At 36.3% G+C, this 25978-nt stretch overlaps 1 protein-coding gene across 4 annotated transcripts in view; it reads left to right on the top strand.

Moving 5' to 3' along the window:
* The window catches only part of CPA (Subunits of heterodimeric actin filament capping protein Capz superfamily), a 191584-nt gene that overhangs the window by 106857 nt on the left and 58749 nt on the right, over positions 1–25978 (top strand). For all 4 annotated transcript variants that reach the window (XM_089801448.1, XM_089801449.1, XM_089801446.1 and 1 more), the window contains exon 5: positions 23314–23475. In XM_089801448.1, the coding sequence (XP_089657574.1) occupies positions 23314–23475 (162 nt within the window). The remainder of the gene's footprint in view (positions 1–23313; positions 23476–25978) is intronic.

The raw sequence follows: 25978 nt of genomic DNA, 5'->3' as shown, positions 1-25978 counted from the left end.
CTCAAGCATATGCAAAGGGTGCGCTCTGGGTAAGAACACCAAAAGTCCATTTCATGATAGCACTAGAAAAACAAATAATGTTTTGGAATTAATTCATTCAGATCTATGTGGACCTATGTCTGTTCCTTCTTTTGGAGGATTCTGGTATTATATTTTGTTTGTAGATGACTTCTCTTGGAAAAGATGGATTTACTTATTAAAATGTAAAGAATCAGAAGAAATCTTAAAGAGATTGAAAAAATTTAAAACAAAACACCGTTCCTTATAATCCAAAACAAAACGGGGTAGCAGAAAGAAAGAATAGAACAATTATAGAAGCTGCTAGAGCTATGATTTTTGATCAAAATCTAGAATATTATCTTTGGGCAGAAGCCTCTTGTACTGCTGTCTATATCCAAAATAGAAGCAAGCATTCTTACCTTAGAGATAAAACCCCTGAAGAAGTATTTACTAAGGTCAAACCTAATATAAGTCATCTTAGAATTTTTGGGTGTCCCGTATATATCCATGTTCCAAAAGAAAAGAGAACTAAACTAGAACCCTCTGGGAAGAAAGGTATTTTTGTAGGGTATAGTGAAACATCTAAGGCATATAGGATTTTCATACCTGGACAGAAAAGTATTGAACTTAGTAGAAATGTAGTTTTTGAAGAAAATCTAACATTAGAGATGTAGTTTTTGAAGAAAATCTAACATTCAAAAGAGCCCTAAGTTCTGAAGAACCTTTTCCTTTACCTAGTTCTGAAAGAAATAGTGAATTTGGGTCTTAGAGGGAGAACATAGAAGAAATTGAAGATGAAATTCAAAATTTGAATCTTGAAGAAACTCAAAATTCAAAGAAAAAACCACTTTGGGCCATTAAAACAGTCGAGGCAACTCAAGACTTTGCTACACGTTCTGGAACAGTCAGAGAAAACGAAATCCCTAAAAGATTCTTTAGTTATACAACAAACATGAGTGATTTATCTAAAACAAAACCAACCAATCCTTCTGATGCTATTAAACATACAGCTTGGAAGGAAACTATGACAAAAGAATATCAATCTATTATGAAGAATGATGTTTGGGAAATTGTTCCAAGACTTAAAGGAAAATCTGTTTTTTTTTCCAAGTGGATATTTAAAATAAAGCATGCTGCTGATAGTAGCATTGAAAAGTATAAAGCTAGATTTGTAGCCAGAGGATTTTCTTAGAAAGAAGGGATTGATTATGAAGAAACCTTTGCTCTTGTTGCCAGATATACGTCTGTAAGAGTAGTCTTAGCAATTGTAGTGTCGAAGGGATGGAAAGTATATCAAATGGATGTAAAAACAACATTCCTAAATGGAAAGATTACAAAAGAAGTATATTTGGAGCAACCTAAAAGTGTTGAAACTCATGATCCTAACGTTTTTGTTTGTAGGCTCAAGAAAGCTCCCTATGGGCTTAAATAGGCTTCAAGGGCTTGGTATGAAAGAATTGATAAGTATCTCACTAGCTTAGGATTCTCCAAGAATGAAGCCGATCCAAATTTATATTATAAAAAAGATAAAGATGATATGGTAATTTTGATACTGTATGTTGATGATTTACGAATAACAGGTGATGATCATCTTACAGATCAATGCAAGAAAGATCTAACTAGAGAATTCGAGATGAAAGACTTGGAACTCCTTCATTACTTCTTAGGATTGGAAGTATGGTAGAATTTTGACAGTATCATACTTAATCAAGGGAAGGATACATCATACATTTTGAAGAGATTTGGAATGTGGAATTGCAAATCTATGTCTTCTCCAATGGAGACTAATCTACATAAACTTAAAGAAGCAGCTGCAGAATTACCTTCCATAGATTCTACTCTCTGTAGACAGATGATTGGGTCACTTGTGTACTTAGTAAATACAAGACTTGATATTTTCTATGCTATTAATGCTTTAATCCAATTTATGGGTGAGCCAAAGAAGATTCACCTAGTTGCAGTTAAACACATTATGGGATACTTACAAGACACTCTTAATTTTGGACTCAAATATGAGAAGGTTGGCTTAGATTTACATGGATTCACTGACTCAGATTGGGGTGGAAGTGTTAAAGACAGGAAAAGTACTTCAGGATGTTGTTTTAGTTTAGGATCAACAATGATATCTTGGATATTCAGAAAGCAGTCTTTGGTAGCTCAAAACTCCATAGAAGCCAAATACATTGCAGCAGCAATGGCCTCTCGAGGAGCAGTTTGGCTAAGGAAGTTACTTGTGGGATTATTTGGACAAGCCATGAATCCTACGATTATTCATTGTGATAATTAGAGTTCCATCAAACTTTCAGTGACTCTAGTTTTTCATGACAAGTCCAAGCATATTGAAATTCCTTACCATTATGTAAGAGATATGGTAGACAAGAATTCTGTAAAATTAGAATACATTCGCACTGTAGATCAGACAACAAACATTCTCACCAAACTTCTATCTAGAGTGAAGATAGACCACTTCAGGAGAAGACTTGGTATGGTTGAATCGTAATCCATTTGTATTCTTTAAATTATTAATAAAATAATTTTATTTTGTTAGGCTATTGACTGTTATGGGCTCCACCATATGTATTCATTATTTAACAGGTGATGATCTCTAAGATAATGAACACTTATGTAAAAGACATTATGAGAGATGACGATCTCTTAGATAATGTGCTAAACAATAGAGTTCTATTGTAAGATCTAGATGAGTTCAAGATCATATTATGATGTTGACATTGCTATGTTAATAAGTCACAATTTGGATGAAGGAAGAATTTTATTCTCCTGGGTTTATCATGTGTTCTAGTAGATCTTAACTCAGGATCATGTTTTGATATAGGAATACCAGTATCTATGAGTCACAACTTGGATAGATGAAGAACTTAACTTAGTCTTCAGATTTATTCTGTATATTATCACTAGAAGTAGTGATCTGTCATATCACAGGTTTAGTAATATGACATTGTATCATGTGTTCTATGACACCACATGCTAAGAAGATTTAGATAGATATAGAGTATCAATTCTTGCTTGTTCATCTTTATTGATGTTGCTAGATATGATATATCTTTGTATGATTATCAAGTTAAGAGGGAGTGTTAAGTTTGTAACATGCTAATCTACAAGTTTGAGTGTGCAGATTTGCACCTAATCTTCTCCTTTCTAAGTATCATATAAATGGCATTTAATATATACCTATATACCTCTTGTGATAGGCAGCAACTTCTTAGAGGATTGTTTTGATAGTTAATGCTAATCTAACACATTGTGTTGGTGATTAATTATTAATAATCTTGCAGATCGCTGATTTCTGGGAGAGGATGTGTGCCAACTTAGGAAGGGACATGTCCCTTTGAGGGACACACCCTTTAGTTATGATATTTAGGAAGGGTATTATTGCAGTTTGAAGGACACACAAATACATTAAGTCTGCTCTCTCAAGCAATAATACCCAGTCGATTTATTGCAAAGATAAAACTACTTTCAGATGAAAATAAAGAGTGACAATCACTTCAGAATTATAAAAGTTCATTTTCAGCAATCAATGATAGATTAAAAGTCTGATTAGAGGCACAGAATTTGCAGAAAATTTACACTAATAGGGGACGATATGCAATGGTTGCAACTCATACATGAAAGGTAATGATGCGTGGTATGCAACAGAAAATACTTAATAATTTACCTACTTGTTGGCTGAGATTCCACCTTTAGATGGGATGTCTGGTCTAGAATAGTACGCGCAGCAATGGTGATTGGTATCACCACCCTAAAAAGTGAAAATACTGTGTTGGAGGCTGATGCAATACCTTTATGGCTTGCATATGAGCTGTTACAACAATAATCAACCAATAAAACTCAAGGCAACCAGCATAGGAAATGACACAACTTGTCTAAGTGATATTCTCTAAGGTATTGGCTAGCATAAATCTGGTGCAGCCAATATTTGACAGTGTGTAGCTTGACATTAGGGTGATTCTCTAAACTTCATTCTCCACAAAGATTTAATGCAAAATTCGCTTTAGAAACTCACGCAAACATATAATTGTGAAACACACAAAACATGTATGTATGAGCAACATAGGATCAAAATGTGAAACTGCAAGCGTGGCGACCTCAGGATGAAGTCACTTGAATGGCTAGGAAGGTTTCATCCTTGGGCAAAAGCAAAACTCGTGTTCATTCAATTGAAGAAGAAATTAATAAATCGAGCTTCTTCCTTGAGTCCAATTTGTTGTTGCATGTTTTGTGACATCCACCAATATAGAATAAACTATTAAGTTTTCTATCCTCTTTTGGACAAGTAAATCTCAAATGCTGAACTTGTGAAAATGTGTAATCAAATAAGGCAACGACAAGGTTTTCACTTTGAACAGTGCAACTTTATGATGGACATAATCAATGAAATGATGTGATTTTGCTGGTAATCATGAGGTAACTTACATAATTGTTTCTGGGGACTTAGTAAATTCTTTTCCCTTAAATAACAAATGACTTGCAATTAGGCTCTTCAATTAATCCTATTAAAGATACTTTCTTTCGAAATAAAATACAAAAATAGATGGGTTTAGGAATCTGGTCCACTTCTAACAATAGAAAAAATTATTGCCGACCTAATGAAACCAAACCATGCTTGCTTCACCATGATAAATCAACTACTCGATGATGAAATCAACAACTCGATGATGCAATCTTCCAAGGGCATGTAAATAATTTTCAAATCACTCAATAACAACATAAATATGCAAATCAATGAGGATAAAGCAATTGAAATTAAGCTGTCAAAACAAATTCAAACTAACCACGCACTACAATTCGTAATCGATGAACATGGCGGTTTTCACGATGATTTAACATCAATATCTTGCATTCAAGTATTTTAGCGTAATACAAACAAATCTAAACTAATGAGAAGTAGGGGACCATGTTCATTGCTAACATCCCAAAACAACACAATTTCTTACAAAGCTTCAACGAGTTTGTGTTTTTCTAGGAGTATTTTCGCAACAATTTCACAAAAAGTCCCTTCTGCCTTACAAATGAAATGGACAAGCCTTTATAAATGAAATGAGCAATTCTTTATATAGGGCTTTCAACTACAACCAAGGGCTCAAATTGATTATAAATCATTAGCCAAGATAATTCAAAGAAAACCCTAAGTAGAGTTGGTTACCGTTAGTGTTTTCCGAATCTGCTACAAATGTAATAGCACTGCTTAATGTTTTGGTATGTACTTTCCAAATGGCAGCCATCTCTCTTATATAGGATGAAGTATGGATAGACATGTCTCTTTACGGGACATGTCTATTCATTAGAATGTAATTAATATAATGACAAATAAATATGTCATATATATATATATATATTACTGATAAAAATAAAATAAAATAATATCTTACACTTATATATGTAATATATAAGGGTGAGTGAGTAGCCGAGTTGGTGTGAAGGCGAGTCGTGAGGCGTAGTGTTAGGCTAATGATCCCGGTGCTACGCATCAACTCCGGTTCGAGTCACACTAGGTTTACTACAAACCCTTTTATGCCAATAGTGGCATGTTGTGATGGTTAAGTTGTTGCGTTGTTATCCTTGCCATCCAGGTTCAAATCTCATGGGGATGAGGTCCCCCGTTTGTGGCCTCACTGGTTCATAGCTCCAGGTCAAAGCGTTGGTGGTACCGGTGGGCGTGTCGCGCTAGCGCTACCGGTCACGTTAAAAAGTTTACCAGGTGCATTTTAAAAAAAAATAAAAAATATATATATGTAATATATATATGCATTATAGTTTATCCCATAGTAATGAGATTCATTGCAAGTCGGGCGAGTCATCCAAGTTAGCGAGTCAAGTTACCTTAGTCGGGTCAAAATGACCTGTGACCCTGGCTTGGCGGGTCAATTGAGTTGACTCAACTGACTCGACTGAGTCAGCTAGGTGACTTGGCTAACTCATCTTGCTGATTTTTAATTTGTTTGCCTTCGTAGTTACATAATCAATGTATGTTATGTATGTGATCAAAATACCTTCTATTTTATGATGTTATTGTGTCTTTAATCTTTATTCAATAATGGGTGCATGGAATTAATTTAAATCCAAAAAAATCTCTAAATTTCAAGGGTTTTATCACTTTGTCAAGTCACTGCCAAGTCACAGGCTAGTCTGAACAAGGTCACGAGTTGAGCTACCCTTGTCGAGTCCGCGCCGGGTTCGAGTCTTGTTACTTTGGTTTATCCAACTAAAGCTACCAATGAGGATAAACAAGATTCATACACAATATGAATAACATATCACCTCAATGTAAATAATGGTTTCTAGAATGTCAACTCATATGACATCTGATCAATGCTTCAAACATCAACACTCCCTCTTAGCTAGGGAAGATAAATGGTATAATCATATTACATATCTTGTGATCACATAACACATGATATGAAGTATCATCTAACATATAATACCTAGTTTTACATATCACCTTAACACATGAAATGAGGAATCACCTAACACGTGATACCTAGTTTTACATATCACCTAACACTTGATATGAGGAATCACCTAGCACGTGACACCTAATTTTACATATCACCCAACTTGTGATATGAGGAATCACTTAACATGTGATACCTAGTTTTACATATCATCTAACTCGTGATATGAGGAATCACCTAACACATGATACCCAGTTTTATATATCATCTCAATATGATATCAGAGATATGGTTTGACCAAGAATATCAAGTCTCATGATATTCACCATAACTCAAAATTGTTCAAAAGTAATGTGCACTTACCATAGGAACATTCATAATCTATAGTGATCGGTTTTAGCCATCACACAATGTCTATCACAATCTAGATGGTCATGGTTTGTTTAAGGAACTGAATCCACCATGCTAGAAATCATCTATCATGATTTGTTTCAGCCACATGCGATGATTATCATGATAGAAGATTAAGTTATTATAAGATTGTCTTCCAATAACGTCAACAAATACAAGTGATAATCATTTGGAAGTCGTCACTTCGTCATGATTTACATGGGGCCCATAAGGCATTAAATAATTTCATAAGTAAAATAATCAATTAAATCAAGTTTACCTTATAAGTGTTTCACCTTCAACAGTGAAACTCCCTCTCAATCACTAGGATCGAGATTGTCACAAGTTGATTAAACCCATCTACTTCCTCTGAAGCTCGAGTTCATCAACATTTTGACCTCTTTGAAGATGCAAGACTCTCTTTGAATCTCCCTCTGAATCTGAACTCCATATGCTTTTGTCCTTGTGTTTCAAATGTTTTCTTTCATAAGGTGAGCCCATATAGGAAATATAACGCATGAATCAATTTTCATTGTGTGTTTAAGGAAGACTTCCGCCCAGAATAGAGAATTTGTAGATTATTGGAGAAGTTGCAGATTTGATGTGAAGCAAATTCACAAAATTGTAACACTACTTGAGATTTTATTCCTTTCAAAAACTCCATTCATTGAGGCCAAATTTCATCATTTTATTGGATTATAGATAAATATGATATGCACTTATCAAACTCCATGCACCCGAACCACATATTGGTTATGCTTCTCCTTCAATGATCACAACTTCATCCCATATTCATCACACTCCTCAACACTCATAGAATTCAAACCTATAATAACATTTGGTATCTCTTACTATCAAATCAAGACAGTTACTCCTTTACCACGTAGAGACACATCTTTGTATCCCTTCCCAACAACATACCAACTTGCATATACCAATGTCATTGGCATACATCAACTTCATTCTTTGTTGTCAACATATGAATGGTTCCTCAATGCATTTTATTGTGTCAGGGTTCAACCCAACATCATAAGATTGTCAACACATTATTGATAGTGATTATACATCTTGCCAGATCTTTCATCATCTACCTCCAACTCGAAGACCCATCAACTTCATCGCACCCTATTCCTTCATCAAACTCATGAGTGCAAAGTTGTGCAATCTATCATTTCAACAACCTATAAACACAGAACAACAGATAGTTTCTAAAAATCACAACCCTAAAATTGCTTGACATAAACTTAGTGCCGAGATTTGGGAGCAAGAGTGTAAGTTCGCCAGTGAGCAATGAATGGGGATATGCCAATATCTAACGAGATGAGGTCGACTAGATTTATTCTAGAGAACGATGGGGCTCGTAGGATGGAGGCTTCAACAATGATGAGGGGCAGATTGTATTCCACAAGCATTCCTCAAAGGAAACGAGATTGTCATTGTTATTGCTCATCTCACTTCTTTTCCAATGAGTCAATAATGCTTCAGTATTTATTTCTTTAAGTAAACATACACGATAGTATATGTTGTCGTGCATTTTGTCGCGAATAAGTTTCAGAGTTGTTCCTAGATGTTATTTAACAGACAATTTCCAATTGTTGGAGAGATCTAATACATGCTAACCTGCTTGCAAATACGAAGGCGTGCTCTTCTAGCTATTGCTCCTTTATAATCTATATTCTCCAAGATGCTTATTGCCCACTGCCTACCCATTCCCATATTAGATCGGCCTATTTCATTGTGCAATCCTTGCAAAAAAATCAGAACCTGGGTATTATTTCCGAGTTGGTACTACATTCGATAGAATCATTGGCTCGCAATCCAAGCGATTTGCAATCCAAACTTGTCCTACTTTGATACCATGTTAGTGTTTTCCAGATCTGCTACCAATGTAATAGCACTACCTTAATGTTTTGGTATAAACTTTCCAAATGGCAGCCATCTACCTAATTTAGGATGAAGTATGGATAGACATGTCTCTTCACGGGACATGTGTATTCATTAGAATATAATTAATATAATGACAATTAAATATCTCATATATTTAATATATTAATATATATATCTTACACTTATATACTCTTATATATATATATATATATATATATATATATATATATGCACTATAGTTTATCTAACTAAAGCTACCAATTATTAACAGTTACATCTACCATCCAATCTACTAACTCCAATAAAATGTTAACCAATGAAAAATAGAGTATCCAAGGCACAAACTATGAGGAGCATGAGTAAATAGGAAAATTTGATGCTGCATAGGATCATAACAAATTATCTTCTAAAAAAATGTTCTCATCCTTCTCATAAGCAAATTCTATGAACTTGGACATGATTATGTTGAGCTCCTCCATTGGTGGACATAGCCTATCTACCTTGTACCGAATGATTGCCAAGTCAGTTGTACACTTGGCAAAATCCTAAGTTACCAGTTCAGGTTCGGTTCCAAGTTAGAAGTTCGAGAATTGGTTCGCAAGTTTGTCAAAATTTTGGAAAGGGGTTTGGGTCCTTTAGTACAAAACATATAAAAATTATAAAAAAATATGTATATATACATATTTATGAAGCATGAGTTAAAATTATAATGTAGCATAGTAGCATAAACACATTTAAATAACAAAAACACTATAAACTTGTAATCATAGTGATCTTACCACTATATAGTCATAGTGCTCATACCATCATATAGTTCAGCATCAAAGATTTAAAACATTAAAAATAAGTCGTAGCATCAAGTTCAAGTATCATTGTTTCACATTCATTTTTCAACTAATGGAATAAAAATCTATTAATATTCTAAGTTCTTCAAACTTTATCTTCTTCTTCACATTCATTTTCTTCTATTTCTTTGTTTTCTTCTTCTCTGGTATTAGTCGACTCAGCAATAGAGCTAAGGCCAATAGGATCAGTAGCAGCAACAATGCTGTTGGCATCAAATTCTTCAAAAAATGACAATGAGAGGCCACCAAAAAAATATCATAACAACCTTTTAGGGTTGTGGATGCCAACAACTTAATAAATTTTGCAAAAGAACACTTTATTGCTGTCTGCGAGACTCGGAAAACATGTGGTTCAAACTTGGTTCAATTTATTTGGCCTGGTTTACCCGAGTTTGAACTTGGTTCGAACCAGATCGAACCAGAAGGTAGAAATTGGAACTTGCCCGAACCGGACTGCTAACCAGACCCAAACTTCGAACTAGTTCGAACTTTTGCAAGTCCGAGGGGTCTAGGGACGAACTGTGGTAACTTAGGCAAAAACCTTTCCCCATTTTGATCCCCATTCTTGACATGTACTCATGAAAGTTATGAACAAAGTAGCATCTTTCAAATAACTTTCCAAAATGGGACTTGTAGTCTTGAAGTTACTTTTCGTCTTTTCTTTCAACTCCTTTACATTCACATCCCTATCATCATATTTCTTTCAGCCAAACGTTACCTCTATGAAAATAAGAATTCCATCTTGAATATCCTTGACCATTAATCTTAACTCAATGCAGTCCTCCTTTACCTTTTGAAGAACTTCCTTCCTCAATACTATTGCATAGTAGCAACAGTTTAGTTGAATGCTTGATTTTCTTCTATTACACTTCCTTTCACCAAAGTTCACTAGGTAATATCCATCGATGCATGCAAGCCTAGGATATTTTTTTCTTGGACAAGATGAAAATTTCACACAATGTAAGTAGTACTTGAATTTTATCTTGAATTGTTACAACTTTCTCATATATGTGGACTAATTCTTCAACAAATTCATTTGCTCTATCATAACTTGGCCTTGTGTACCCTTTTGGAGCCACATTTACGTTTCTCAACATATGTTGCCCATATGGTTATCATACAATATTAATGACAGTATTTGTAAATAGATCAATGTTACCTAAGGACACATACCCAGCCAAAATGAGGCATTGATCAGAAATGTATCAGGGACAGGTCGGATATGTCCCTTGCTGTCCCTAAAAATTCTTTTATTTCAGAGATGTCAAATTTTTCAAGAAATGGCCAAAGATGGCTAGTGGTCTTTGGAATGGACAGGGGATCCTTGAACCTCCCAGGACTAGTAGTCCCCAATGACACAAGCAACCTTAAGTTCCTTTTTGAAGGATGACCTAAAAAGTAATAAACAATGAAGGAGTTCTCACCCATCTTGTGTGGTAATAGCAAGGCTACCTGGAGATGGGGAGATTTGGGGGTCTTTGGTTGATGCAGAGAGCACAGCAAAAGTGTGCTTTATGGGCCTTCCACACAATTTCAAAGTTGTAGAACCAACTCCACTCCAGCACTCCTTAATGCTTACTATGTTTACAGACCTAATAAGCCTAATCAGACTTGGATTATAAAGCAAGTACCAAGGAATGGGTACACAGAATCAATCAAAAACTTTAAATATATTATTCAACTTAATTATTAGGTAGGGATTCACATTTATAATCCTTTTCAGCCATTCAAATGAATGCAAGAATGTAGCAACTTTTAAGAACAATTTCTCAACAAGGGTAGAATTTAAAACCCTCAATCAGTCATTAATAACTTCCATAAATGAAAGAATTAAACCAATCTTTTTTGTGATATTCAATAACACTAAGTTAAAAACATTTTCTCCAAGTTATAGCCAAATCTAAGAAAGGAAATAAAAGTGATTGCAGTTTCTTCAAAATTGTTTATATTATGACACAATCTGACCAGTCTTACTAAAATGGCCATAACTTCTTCCAAATGTAATGAAAATAATCCAAATTAAAACCAAATCAAAGCTAACTCATATACATTTCTGAACATATAAGTTGCAGGTTTGTATTATTCAAAATGAGTTCGCATGAATCAAAAAATCAGAGAAATTGCAAGAAAAAAAAACCAGAAAACTGAAATATACAACATCAAAATAAGTTTTATTCCATTCTAAATCATTCCTCCAACTTCCCCGACTTACAATTTCATGTTTTGGAGACCAAATATATATAATTTGGAAGCATATTAAACTCTCCATCCAACCTACAACTACTGATTAACATCTTTAGACCAACTTTTAAAAAGTTGTTACCAAGTTGTAAAAGTTGTCATTACAATTTTGGCAACTTTTGAACAACTTTTACAATTATTATCAAAATGACTTCAAACTTTCCCTAAACCCTTAAAAATATGATAGAGATGACTTTAAGACTCCAATTAAACTATTTCCACTCTATTTTGATACATTTGAGTGGTTTATAAAAAAAGGACCTTGTAAATCACTATTTTTAAAATGGCTTTTATAGCCTTACAAAATAATTCGAATGAACTCCAAATGGTATTTAGGTCCTCAAATAACATTGAAACCATATTAAAGACAATGTAAAATATGAATTTATCCATGAGACATCCAATGAATAGGTGCCTCTGCACCATTGGTATTGGTACTGCTACCAGTACCAGTAGGGCTATTTTTTCAAAAACTTAGAGGAGGGGATATTTGAAGATGACAATTTTTTTTAATATAACTTAATAATTTCTATGAAATACCATAGAATAATAACATAGTACTTTGAGAACAAGAACAGTGGAAAGTTACAAGTATGAACATTCATCATTAAAAGTTCAAAGAGTCAAAGACTAATACTAAATCGTAATGTCATATTAATATAGAGTTAATAGGTTCAAAACTCACATTGCATATCTCATATCATATCTGATTTCTAAATACTGCATAGGATCATCACCATGTTAGATTAATAGTCGTTGAGATTATCATTACACATTGAAATTTGAAATTCAAAACTATATAGTTTGATGCTAAATTGTTGAAATTCAGATATGTTAACAAAAATCAGAAATCTATCTAGTATCTCTTAATGCTTTGAGCCAGAATAGAATAAATGCAATAATCAGTAACTTTTAAAAATTCAAGAATACAATGACATCAGAGATACCCTAAGAAAACCCTCCTACGTGAGGGCAAAACTGAGCCACAACTAAGTTATATCCTTTATTGAATAATCACAAATACTGAATACCTATGTTCCGCCGAGTTTCCAGGACAGGGACGGCAGGGGACAGTGAGATGGCAGAAAATTTTGTCAATTTTGGGGAGGAGGGACAGCAAATGGGGACGGCTATATAACAATAGGAAAAGTTAAAATATATAGAGAAATTCAAAATATTTATAAGAAAACATGCATAAAGCATGCACTTGTACATAATAGAACCTTAAAATATAAGAATCAGCAGAATTCATATTCCAGATTTGTGTTACTTTGAGAGTCAAAGTCTAATTTGTTCTAGAAGTCAAAGTCAAAATCAAAGTCCCCTACGTATCTCCAAGTCTCTAAGACATTTCTGGGACGCGTCCCCAGGTAATACTGCTGAATACAAAGCTCGCTAGCTTTGACTGGAGGATGAATTATATTCTCAGATTCCTAACACTTAAAAATCACATGTAGAAATGGCTTGTTACAATCTCTGATGCAAAACTCATCAATCTACACATACGATGATGACAAAGAAATAATCTCAATAGAGATGTACTGCAGAACGATATGAATACAATCACTTTTGCAGCCTTCGAATCACACTGACTTCTGAATATCTCACCTTTTGAATTACCGAACATATAACAGTCATCATACAATGACGATACTTCAGAATATTATATGGCTGAGCAATTCTATATAATATCTCAAACCCAGATATGCTGATAAAAAATAATTTGTTTCTCTTCTGTGAGGCACATATTGTGAAGTCTTCCCTAAAGATGAAAGGTTTACACTGGAATACAAGGAGAGAGCTGTTGCCAATTATAACCGATACCAATGATGCAAGAATTGCCAGCAGACAGATGTACACATTTCAGACATAATTACGAGCCACTTCATGATGCCAAGACATTATGCACATGGTGACATGAAGTTCAAACCCAATGGTGAAGGAGATATTCAAAATAGGAAGAATATAAAGAAGAAAATTGATCTTAATTGACCAGCTCAATCAAGGGAAGTGACACGACATCTATGCTGGGTGGTGACAATAAAAGACGCAAGCTGGAACATTTTTGAAATAGAACATATACTATACTGCTGTGACAACAAGAATAGGAACATATACAGGATAACATATCTTAAGTGCGAGAACATACACCAGCTCTAATCTGATAGAGAGGAAGAACACGGAAGGACCAATGACAGGTATCAAGGAGCTATCTTGCAGCTCCCATAAACATTAACAGTATCATCTACTCCACAAGCCTCTGATCATCCATCTCAAGGTCTTTAGCTATGATGCTGTCCAGAAAATCATCACTTTCCAATTCAGGTTCCTCTGATGGTACTACAACTGGGGGTAATTCAGCAGGGCCATCTGATTTCATCCACCATGGCTGTGTTGAGTTTTTGGGTAGCTGCGAGATAGATCATCTACCCATGTTGATGTTTTCTGTTCCTTTTCAGCATGTTCTCTTGTTCTGTTATGAGATATCTCTTCTCTTTGTTGCTCCTGTGGTGTTAGCAGCTTTGTCTCATGAAAGAGCTACTTATGGAGTATTGACCATATTCAGCTATCCTAACTATATGTGTTATACTTGGCATCATGCATATGATGCTGAGTGCTTGCTTGGGATGGTTCCTATTCTGTCAGTATAGTATGACCATGTTTCTCCTTTCACGCACCATGTGGATGCTGACTTGGTGTCAGTTTCTTCGTGCGAGCCATATTCAGTGTTTGAAATTATGTTTTCACTGTTGGGTTCAGTTTCTTTTCATTGCGGCATGTAATTAATGAAATCATCGTGGCATGGTTAATGAGTATTGTTGATTTCATTGGTTGTCTTCTTCCTCAATGATTCCTTTTTTCTGTTTGTATTCTTGGTTCACAGGGCTTCAGTTCATTGTTGTTTTCTTTGACAGAGACCATTCATACCCGGTATCAGGTATTATTATTTTGGTTATGTTTTGAGTGTGTCTTGGGTGGTGTATCATCTGCAATTTCAGTTCATAGCATTAGATAGATTATCTACACCATCGACATACAGTTCCAGTCAATGAAGTCAGTCTGACATTGATTAAGGATCGAACACTATCAGTATTCCATGATTCAGATATTCAACTTATGTCTTGTATGTCTTTAGCAGTTATCACATTTGTATATGCATTGCAAATAAAACTGTGAAGTCATATCCGTGTATTGAGAAGCAATACTTAGTTATTTTATTTCTTGATTCTGATCGTAGTTTGATCATTGATGTTGAAGACATTTAAGAGGCAGAGATTTTGTAGTTGATTTGGAAAACTAAATAAAGGATCTATCTTTCTGTGGGATGGGTTGTTTCCCTCGTCGAGGAGGGTTTTTCCCTACATAATTCCTTCTATTATCTGTTGATTTTTATTTTTTGAATTTCATTTCATTTGTTGCAATATTATATTTCTGGGTCATTAGTGTAGCAGTTGCAGCATTTCCATCACGTGCAATTTGGCCCCATTTTACTAAGGACCCTTCATATATGAGCGTCAAAATCATAAATTTACTTAATGTTGTATTTTAAATAAATAATTTTTTTTTATATGAGACGGGTGGGAGACTTCATTTTTTGGAATTGGAGACTCAGATTCCAAGGGAAACTTTGCCATGAAGTCTCCAGCCATTTTTGAAGACTCTTAAGACATGTCTCCATCTCCGAAACACGTCTTGAAGGGGGAGACGAGTCTCCTGGTAATCATGGGTAATACCTGAAGGGAGAATTCTTATTACTGCATCTTTTAAGTTGGTCATCTTCTCTTTCACCAACTATGTAGATGTGTAACAGACAAATTCTTCATCATGTGCCAAAAAATGCTTTTATGTAAATTACCAAATTGAACTTGAGAGCTTGTATGTCATGTCCCCTCTTTAGTCTGACTAGCAGAGTTATGTGAGTTAGCCTATCATGGGGGTCTCATAGGTTAGCAGTTGTGGATAGAGACTCATTTAGGATATTTAGTGACCAAGTTTGACTTTATAGGCAGTTGGGAGCTAGTTGGGTGCAGTTCCTTGATTTTAGGGGGTATCCCTACATTTTAGGAGGATATGGCAATTTCTGGGTCTGAGGTTCCACGAGACCATCTCATGGTTTCAGTTTCAGGATGACAGGTTGTGTTCTCTAGTTTCTAGGAGTATCCCTAGATTATAGGGAAGGCACTGCTAGTTGACCCATCTCATTTGGTATTAGTCATAGACAGGTGACATGGTCAGTTTCATGTTTATTTGGTCGGTTTGGGCTTTCATAGGCAAAATGGGGAACATTTTTATATGTTTAAATATTTCCTAAGTTAGCATTTAAATAATTTATAATAAGACTATTTATATAGCCATTTCGTAGTAATAAGGGGATTATGGCTTCGTTTTGTCAGATGTGCCCTTGTGTTATAGCTCATTGGAAAGGTCTTGAATTATTATAAACTATTTTCACTATTTGGAGACCTTTTGACATTTGAGTTATGGCATTTAATAAAGTAATGCTTTTCCTATAGCCTGGACGCCTTTATTTGGGGAAATATTATTTTATTATTAAGTGCAAAGTGTAATTCTCATTTAGGATTCGATTTGCACTTTGGAGGAGTTATAAGGAGATGAAGACCTAACTATTCATTATCTTTTGACATTTTGAAGCTTATGATATTTGGAATTGCTTTGGGAGAGCGATTTTGTTTCTTTGGACAAAACCCTCAAGTCTGGATTGTTGGGACGCAAACCTCAACAAGTCCTTGGGTGATTGAATTTTGAGATATTGGGAACATTGAGATCTGGGGATCAATTGATTTCTTCCTAGACAACTTTACATTTGAGGGAAATCCATTTTCAGCTAGGCAACCATTATTTGAAGCTGAGGAGTCTGTATTTAAGGTAGATCGGTTTGTGTTTGTGCATCATTCTACATTATTAGGCCACGTCATTGATTGGAAAGTGCATACAAGGGTTTGAGAACTGGAAAGTATCATCATTTGCAATTGTAAAGTCCTTTCTCAATTGGTGTTGTACTCGGCAATATCTTCCTGGTTGTAGTTACTTTGTTCTAAGAGACCCCAATCTGTGTAGCAGTCAACTTGCATGAACTGGGCTAATGCTGCAGCTGTGGCAAGTACACCCTCCAAGTTATATGACTGTGCATGCTGCAGGAGTTCCCGGGTAGAATGCTCCATAGCTCCTAACTAAATAAGAAATCCTTTTGCCTGAGCTGCAAAAGAAACTAGAACCAAAGGTTCGTCATGCCCCCTCTGTATCTCCACTGGTTCCTCAACCTGTGAGGGCACAGGGGATGACACCAACCCCTCTTCTTCCAACAGCTTGTCAGCCTCTTCTAAAACACTATCTACTCCTGCCATTGTCACCTGAGTACCTGGAGAGGAAGGGTCCGTTGATTGCTCCCCCACAGACGACTTAACAAGAGCCATGTTCTGGACCACTTCTGGCCCAAGAGGTGCCTATAGTCGTACCTTGTGTCCACAATGAACTTGTCCTCTTAAATCAATCACCTTGGTGTGAGTAGGTTGGTCTGGCGAGAGAAGGGGCTTGATTCCAGGAATAGATAGCTTAGAGGCCCCCCATGTCGGAAAGTGTCCTGAGCTACTTGCTGCTTTTAAGCCGGCATCTTCGGTGGAAGAAACTGGTGGTACCACAAATTACCAAGTGGAGAAGCCAGTTGAGGAACCTTAGCGACCCCCATAGGAAGGGGCCCTGTTGTAGGTGGTAGAAACACTACTTCACCTGGGGTGCCCTATAAGTGACTTAGACGAATCTCGGCTACTTGGGAATTAGAAGAGGAGGAATCTGTATCACTCGCTGTGTCCTCAGAATTGACTTGGTCCTCATCCTCTTCCACTCCTACGACCTGTCGTGCTTTCTTTTTGGTAAGTTCACCACAACCCTAGGAGCCCACACCCAAGGTGTTTAGATGTAGCCAATAAGTCATCGTTGGTCGGTACGGTTCCACTCTACTTGCTGGTACCAATGTCCCACGATGTTCATTACTAACTTGAAGCCGAATTGCCTCCAAGAATAAAGCCACTGCATGATGGGGCATGTAGAAAGCCTTATGCCGCAACTCCAAAAATTCCCGCAGTCTATTAGAAAGGAGTTGAGCCTAGTTGTAAATCTGTCCTTGGGATAGGCCATCCACCATTGGCAACAGCCAAAGAGCAATATCAGAGGTGTGACTGCTAGCCGTGAGCTTGCTTTTTACCAAATCAACCACGCAATGCCATTCCTCATTTGCAATGAAAACCTTTCTCAGCCCTCGACTATTCTTCAGAATACCTTCCCATTCCTCATTGGTAACATCCTGGCGACATAGGAGTTTTAACCATTTCCGTTTGTCTTCTCCTGTCATAGGTGCTTTGCTCAACTCCTGTCCCCGATTAGGGATTCCAAAAACCCTACTAAGTACTTCAGAAGAATAAGAAACTACTACTTGGTGCTGAGCATACTGTATGACGGATTGATGACCTGCTCCATCATACCCCGTAATTAAATCTTGGAGGATAGGTTCAAATTCGTACAAATCAAAGAGAGGCATAAAGATGATCTTGTCCACCTCTGCTACGACCAATGCCTTCCGGAGGGGATGATCTGCGTCTAATTTTTGCCACCATGCCCTACGTTCACTGTCGAGCACACTCTCAAAAATGATACTGGAAGCATTGATGTTCTGTGATAGTTTAGTCTTGCCCTGTTGCATGACTGACTCCTGAGTTCTTGCCTGTAAGGCAGCCGCTTTAATACCTTTGGAATCAACAATGTGGTCCCGACTGGGATTCCCCATACTTAACTTCACCATGTCAGAAGAATAAGTCCAATCCACAATCTGCCAGCATGTGTTGCAATATCTCCAATGACCACCCAAAAGAATTGTTGGCTGCTGGAATAGTAACCTTCAACTTGAATGCTGATTTGTAAAGAATTTGTTTGATCCGTATGTTGTCGTACGACCACTCCTCTGTACGGATTAACCTTATGCTAGTTTGTACAGAAATCTTTTGTATGGCCACCCCTTCGTACAATGTTCCACGTGCACTATACCTTGTACGGCCAATTTTTTCTGGAATCCAAGCCTCCATACGCTGGGTTCTGTACGACACACCAGCTCCACCAAGTTTGCCCTCCGTACGCTAGATGCCGTACGATGCCTTGTCCTTGATTCTATACGTTGGATGCTATACGCTGTCCTTGTCATGGATGCCGTATGCTGCCTTTCGTACGGTTGTAACCTTGCCTCTTCTGTATGGTCTGATAGGCCGTACATCACCTTACTCGACTATCCAGACACGCCGTATGTCCAAAATCCTTTGCCTTGTACTTGCACTCGCCTTCCTCTGCTCGCCTGGTTGAGGAAAAATGACTTTGGTTGAAGTCTTGGGGGTTTATAAAGTAGGCAGAAACTTTTCTTTCTTTATATATTTTCAATTTGGACCCATTCACCAGATTTTTAATTGGCTGATTATCAAGAGTAGCTAACTTTACCGCTCCATTTGCTTTTAGTTCCATTATTTTATAAGGCCCTAGCCAACGAATTTTAAACAAACTTGGTTTAATTTCATTCTTTCTGCTGTACCGAAAATTCATCATTTTCAGATTTTTATCGTGCCAAAATTTCTGTCGCTTCTGAGCCACTTCTATACACCATTGGGCGAATATTCTTTTTTCTTCCAACTGGAGTAAGTGATATAGGCGCTCCTTGAGACTTTCCTCGTCACTTAATCTTTTCTGAATGACTATCCTTAAGCTTGGAACCACATACTCTACTGGCATCACTGCTTCCTGCGCGTACATGAGCTGAAATGGGGTATGTCCTGTAGTACCTTTATAAGTTGTCTTATAGGCCCATACTATTGTTGGAATTTGCTCTTCCCAGTCCTGGCCTTCAACACCACAAGTTTTGTAGAGAATAGCAACCAATATTTTGTTCGTGGCTTTTGCCTGACCATTCGCCCTGTGATAGTAGGGACTGGAGAAAGAATGAAATATTTAATATTCAATGGTCATCATTCAGATAATGTGATTCACAAAATGCACTCCTCGATCACTGGTGAGCTGCAGCGGGATCCCGAATCAGGTGACTATCTGTTCATAGAGGAATCTGGCGGTACTAAGGGCAATATTGTCTGGTAAGGCTCGTACCTCTATCCATTTGGTTAGGTATTCCGTGGCCACCACTGTATATTTGCACCAATGAGTTTTACTGGCCGATAGAGGACCCACAAAGTCCAGTCCCCACCTTTCAAATAATTCTTGTGGTTGAGATGGAAACAGTGGCATGAAGTCCCTTTTGAGCGACTTTCCTACTCGTTGGCATGTGTCATAGCTTACTACCCATTTCTTGGCATCATCATACAATGTGGGCCACCATAGTCCCGCCAAGAGCACCTTTCGTGCAGTGCTATCTGGTCCCATATGGCCTCCTGTTACTCCTTCATGGGATTCTTTGAGAACCCTTGGGATCTCTTCATCCATTAAACACTGTATGAGGATTCCATTTGGTCCAAGTTTGTACAACAACCCTTCAATTAACTGAAATGCACGACTTTCTAAGGCAATTTTCCTTCGTTCTACTGGGGGCATGTCATGAGAAAACGTAACTATGGACAAGTATTGGCCAATCTGTTTGTACCATGCAGGTAACACTGCAATCTGAGAAAGGTGAGTATCTAGAAAATCCTCATTTATCTCACCACTAGCGGCTTCTCCTGACTTGATGTGAGACAATTGATTAGCTATTACATGATTTTTTTCGGGTTTCACTATAATTTTGAATGTAAATTCTTGTAACAAAATTAGCCACCGACTTACTCTCCCTTGAATTACTAGTTTGTTCACTAAATACATTAACGCTTGGTGGTCAACAAAAAATGTAAAAGTTGTAGCAAGTAGATAGTGCCTGAATTTTTGGACTACATAGACCATACCAAGTGCTTCCCTCTCCATGTTACTGTAGTTCCGTTCTGCTTTTGACAAAAGCCTGGTAGCGAAATATACAGGATAATCCAACCCTTCCTTCCCTGTTTGGGCCAAGGTGGCCCCTATAGCATAGTTGGATGCATCTACATGAACCCAAAATTCCTTGTCTCAATCAGTATAGATAAGGATAGGTGCTTCCATTAGTCTTTTTTTGAGTTCTTGAAAGGCGTCTTCTTGTTCCTCCTTCCATTCAAACCGTTCCCCTTTCCTAGTTAACTTTTCAAGCAAAAATGATACTTCAGCAAATCCTTTGATGAATCGTCGATAATACCCAACATGTCTTAGAAAAGATTTGATACCTGTCACATTCTGGGAAGCCTCCATTCCCAAAATTACTTTTATTTTGTCTGGATTTTTCTTTAAGCCTTCTTTACATACTATATGTCCCAGAAGTCTGCCGTGTTGGACCATGAACTGGCGTTTCTTAGGATTGAGCGCCAATCTCGCTCTCCAACATTTCTCCAGGCATTCTTCAATAATTTTAAGGTGGTGTTCCTTTCCGCTGTAAACCGACCAATCATCAAGGAATGCTTTAAAATTTCCTACTGATATACCATGAAAAATGTGTAGAATAATCCGCTGGAAGGTAGCCGGTGCATTGCATAGTCTGAAAGGCATCCTATTATAAGCATATACCCCATCTTCCACTACAAATGTAGTTTTCAGCTTATCCTCCTCCGCAATACTAATCTGGTTATACCTGGAAAATTCGTCCATGAAAGAGTACATCTCATGGCTAGCTACTTCTAAAATGCTGTCTATAATGGAGTGGGAAATGGGTCTTTTATGGTCATTGCATTTAAACTTCTGAAATCTACACATATCTGAATTTGAGTACCATCTTTCTTGAGTGATATTACAATAGGAGAAACTCATTCGCTTGTTTGAACTTTAAATATTATCCCTGCCTCCAACATCTTTGTGATTTCCTCTCCTACCTGCTTCGCATAGTTTCTATTCATTCTAGAAGGCCGTTTCCGCACTGGTCTTGCCCCAGGTATGAGTGGAATCCGGTGGACACACACTTGAGGTGTTTTTCATGTTAAGCAGTCGTCTTGAAGATGACTTTTTTTTTTTGGGGGGGCGGGGGGGGATAGATGTAGTCGGAATAAAGTAACTATTATGTTTAGCACTTGTTAAGCTAGTTGGGTTGGGTAGTTAGGTGGTGAGGAAATGCGTCGGTTGGTTTCCAACGAACTGACCCTTCTATAAATATCTGGAACATTGGTATATGTACAGGTGTGGGTTTTCTGGTATTAATAAAGAAATCATTTCCTTGCCTATTGGATTGTGGTATTACTGGTACATTCTATGTTTTATGCATGTGTATATCAATTGTGTTATTTTGTATCTGTGAACTTGAGTGAGATTACCACTCTATAGTGTCAACTCCATTAGTGGATAGCAGCAATCGACATTGGCAATCTTTCTATTTGAATGCAGAAATCTGAATATTATGCCTGGTATGGTTTGACGAATTTCTAGATTGTCAAGTATTTTCAATAATGAATGTTGTTTATTATATGTAGTTCAGATTTGTTTGTTAGTTATCTTTTATTTTTGCATATATCTTCAAAAATCCAAAAACAATTGAAAAACAAGCAAGAAAACAAAAAAAGTCAGAATTGAGTAAAGTCTTCCAGAGAAACAGCGAATTCCAAGACCTCCGGTATTGGGGATCTTTCATTGTACCCCAGCTTGATAAAGACAACGATGATGAAAATCTCAGAAATGGTAAAGAACATAAATGGAGAGCTTCATGATAGCAGTTATGAAAAATAAATCTGTTGATTATATGTTACAATTTTTGCAAAAAATAGATGCCTTAGAACAGAGTCAAAAGCCTTCCTAAATTCTAAAGAACGGTCAATGACTTATAATACGGTTATAGTGAGATCATAAAGGCTAACTGGTTTCCACTCTATTCTCATCTTAACTCTCTATAACTGCATAGAGGTGAGACTAGCTTGATTTTTTTTCAAAATTTCAATGCTACATTAACGTTACCATTATCTGAGAATTTGTTACAAATTTACAATGTAATCATATATTACATTGGGACAATTGGCCATAGTTAGATTGCTAAAGAACCCGAAAGAGAAAAACTTATATACAGGACTCATTTTTCAATTTTTGTATCTAGAGTGTAAAGATATTCAGTAACCTATTGCACTATGCACCGCAAATTACAGTTACAAGATTTGTTGTGGTGATTGATTTGTACGAGCATTCCCATAGGCAATCACTAGGTTTAAGATAATTGCACATCCTTATGGTTGTAATTCTTGTTATTCTACGCACAACTATGTCCTATGGGCACTGCAGTATTATAATTTATTGTTTAATGGCTTAAGTAGGGAAGCTTATTTGTGTTGCGAGCTACTATACAACTGATATGATATTTTGCTTCCATTAAATAGTAGTATAATTTATAATTCGTTTCTTTCTATGCAGTTTGTTTTTTCTGGCTAGAGTCAAGGGAAATATTGAAAGGATTTTCCATTTAATCTGACATTATCTGTGCTAATTTTCTTTATTTCCAGTTTTGCTTTGGACAATGAGCTTTCTAAATATGTTGATGAAGCTTATCCAAAAGGGGAGTGCTCAGTTTATTGCACAGCAGGAAAAGATGCTGAAGGAGAAGGATCAAACTTTGAACTTACAGCTGTGATTTCTGTGGCTAAATATAGTCCTCAAAATTTCTGGTGTGTTTAGTTGATCTAAATGTAATATGGATGGTTTTTAAGAATCTGATATGTTTAGTAACTTGTTTTATTTTGGATTTCTCTTAATGGAGTTCCTTTTGTTACTAGCAAATCCTCTTCTGCCACTTTTTCATATTTTATGTTAAGAAAGTTTTCAGTACATCAATTATTATTGTTCGGTTGGATGATTTTACATACTATATTAATACATGACAGATTATTACTGCATTATTAATGTCCAATATAATGTCCTGGTGCACTGATTTCATTTACCATGAACAGGAGTTGTAAGATTCAAATCTATCCAGCTATTGTGAACAAGAGTCAAAAGTTGTGTTTGTTTATAATTTGAAATTGACCCCTGATTACTTACTTGACTGTTCTGAGTGGCGAGCTGCAGCATGCATTAGAGATGATCTTGACATTGAGGTCAGATTGTGAATCATTAGATTTCTATCTATGCTACCAGGCCCTTTATGTAATGATGCACAATGTGACAAGCATGTCGTGATATTGGCAGTCAAATTATTTGTTTTGTGCTTGAGATATCACACTAAGGTGCTTACTTTTGAGCTGCTTTAAATAGGACTGGTAGGGGTCATTGTGGTGTGTGTGAAGAAAATGTTGTCTACATTTGTGCTTTGTGAGCTATTGGTAGCTGATTCATCACATTGGTATAAGGCTTGAGCAAGGCTGCGTGATACTGAACAAATGTTTAATGTTGTTTGTAAGTGACCTGATATCAAGAAGCAATACGTATTCGAGTTCATAGTCTCGCATTTACTTAAAACTCTAATCAACGTTAGAAAATAGTGTGTTTGGGAAAACCATTTATTGGCATAGACACCATTTTGAGGATCAATCTTCTTTAAATTTCTGCTTGTGCTTAATTACAAAACCTTTCTCTTGGATGGTGAGAACAGCTGCTAGGATCTACTGTCTTAATCAAGCTTTACGACTCCAAACCTTCCTAATTCTTTTCTCCATAATCTAAAGCCCTAACTTAGACTCCTCAAAACATCAACTCTTACATATATATTCAAACTGAGAATTAGCTCCGAACATTCAAAACTGATTTTCATTTTTACAAAATGATCAAAGTGAAATACTGTTATAATAGAATAATTCTGATCTCGGCAAAATATCTTCAATCTGAACTTTGCATTAGCCAAAACTGAAAATGAACCAATGACAAAAAAACCTGATCTGTATGCTTGCCAACTGATGTTACCAAACAGGACATTTGCTTCGATATTGCAGATCTGGAATAATTAAATCTCACTCTATATCTGATCACCTTTGCCATGTTAATCAACAAACGCAATCTTCTTTAACTCAGAGAACACACAAATAACAATAATACCTGAAATTTTAATTATTGGATTTGATTATGTAGAATTTTCTTTCCATCAACATTTTGGATCTTACTACATTTGCAAGCAAAAGGAACATTAGCAAATGTTCCTTTTGCTCTCTTGCATCCCGATGATGGATCATGTAGTATGATCTGAAACGCTGATGGAAAAAAAAGGTCTACACAATCAAATCCAGAAATTAAAATTTCATTAGCATGGATTGTTGAAATCTAATAGATCTGATTATAATACCTGTGCCAACTATAGAACCAGAAAATGAATGAACAATAAAAAAATCTCTGAGCACTCAGATTACCCTGTGAAAAACCTCAATAATTGAGGGAAACAACCCACAAAAACTGTGAATTTTATTAGAAATTTAGATACAAAATTACAAGGATAGAGATTATTAAATCCCTACTTCCAAGGATTGAACATCAGTTACAATCTAGAAATTATTCTTCATGCTGCTTACAAAACAAGCAGTGAAGAAAATGAATACTCAGAATTACACTAGAATCACTTTTATGATTTTACTCAATGAATATACACTACAGAACTCTCTAGAGTTAATCACAACAAATACCAGTGTCTCATTTCACATGAGAGATCAAATAATCATACCCCGAACTTTGGATTCTTTACAGAGAATAATATATATTGTTCAACTTTCGTCTCACAACGGAGAACAACATGTGATAAGAGTTCCATTTCACAACTGCAATCAATATCATTCAAGAGAACGCTTAGGGACAAACAAGCTTCCCTTGATGTTTCTCACAACACAACACGCGCCGTTAAGTCCAAGAAAACTGTTCATGATTTCCACCACTCATTTGTGCTTAGTGCATGAACAGTTTTAATGGTGTTGAAGAGAGTAAAAATCATGCACGATGAAAGAAAAGCCATTTGCAAACAAACTTCAGTAACTGTTGCCACATAACATGCTGAGTGTACAGTACAGTGATGATAATGGCTGATTTGTAAGAGGATGAAAATGATACATTTGCCATTTGTCATTCTAATGCTGTGGAGCCAGTGTATACGTTGATTGTTGGATAAGATTTCTACCTGTAGAAGGCACTAAGTCTCTAATCAACAATTAATGGTTAGTATTAAGAAAATTCACCAGCAATAGATAATAGTAT

The sequence above is a fragment of the Cupressus sempervirens genome, chromosome 9 (genome assembly GCF_028749045.1).
Source record: "Cupressus sempervirens isolate cs-2001-9-10 chromosome 9, ASM2874904v1, whole genome shotgun sequence".
Classification (NCBI taxonomy): Eukaryota; Viridiplantae; Streptophyta; class Pinopsida; order Cupressales; family Cupressaceae; genus Cupressus; species Cupressus sempervirens.
The sequence above is the reverse complement of the archived record's forward strand: the minus strand, read 5'-3'. Positions and strand labels throughout refer to the sequence as shown.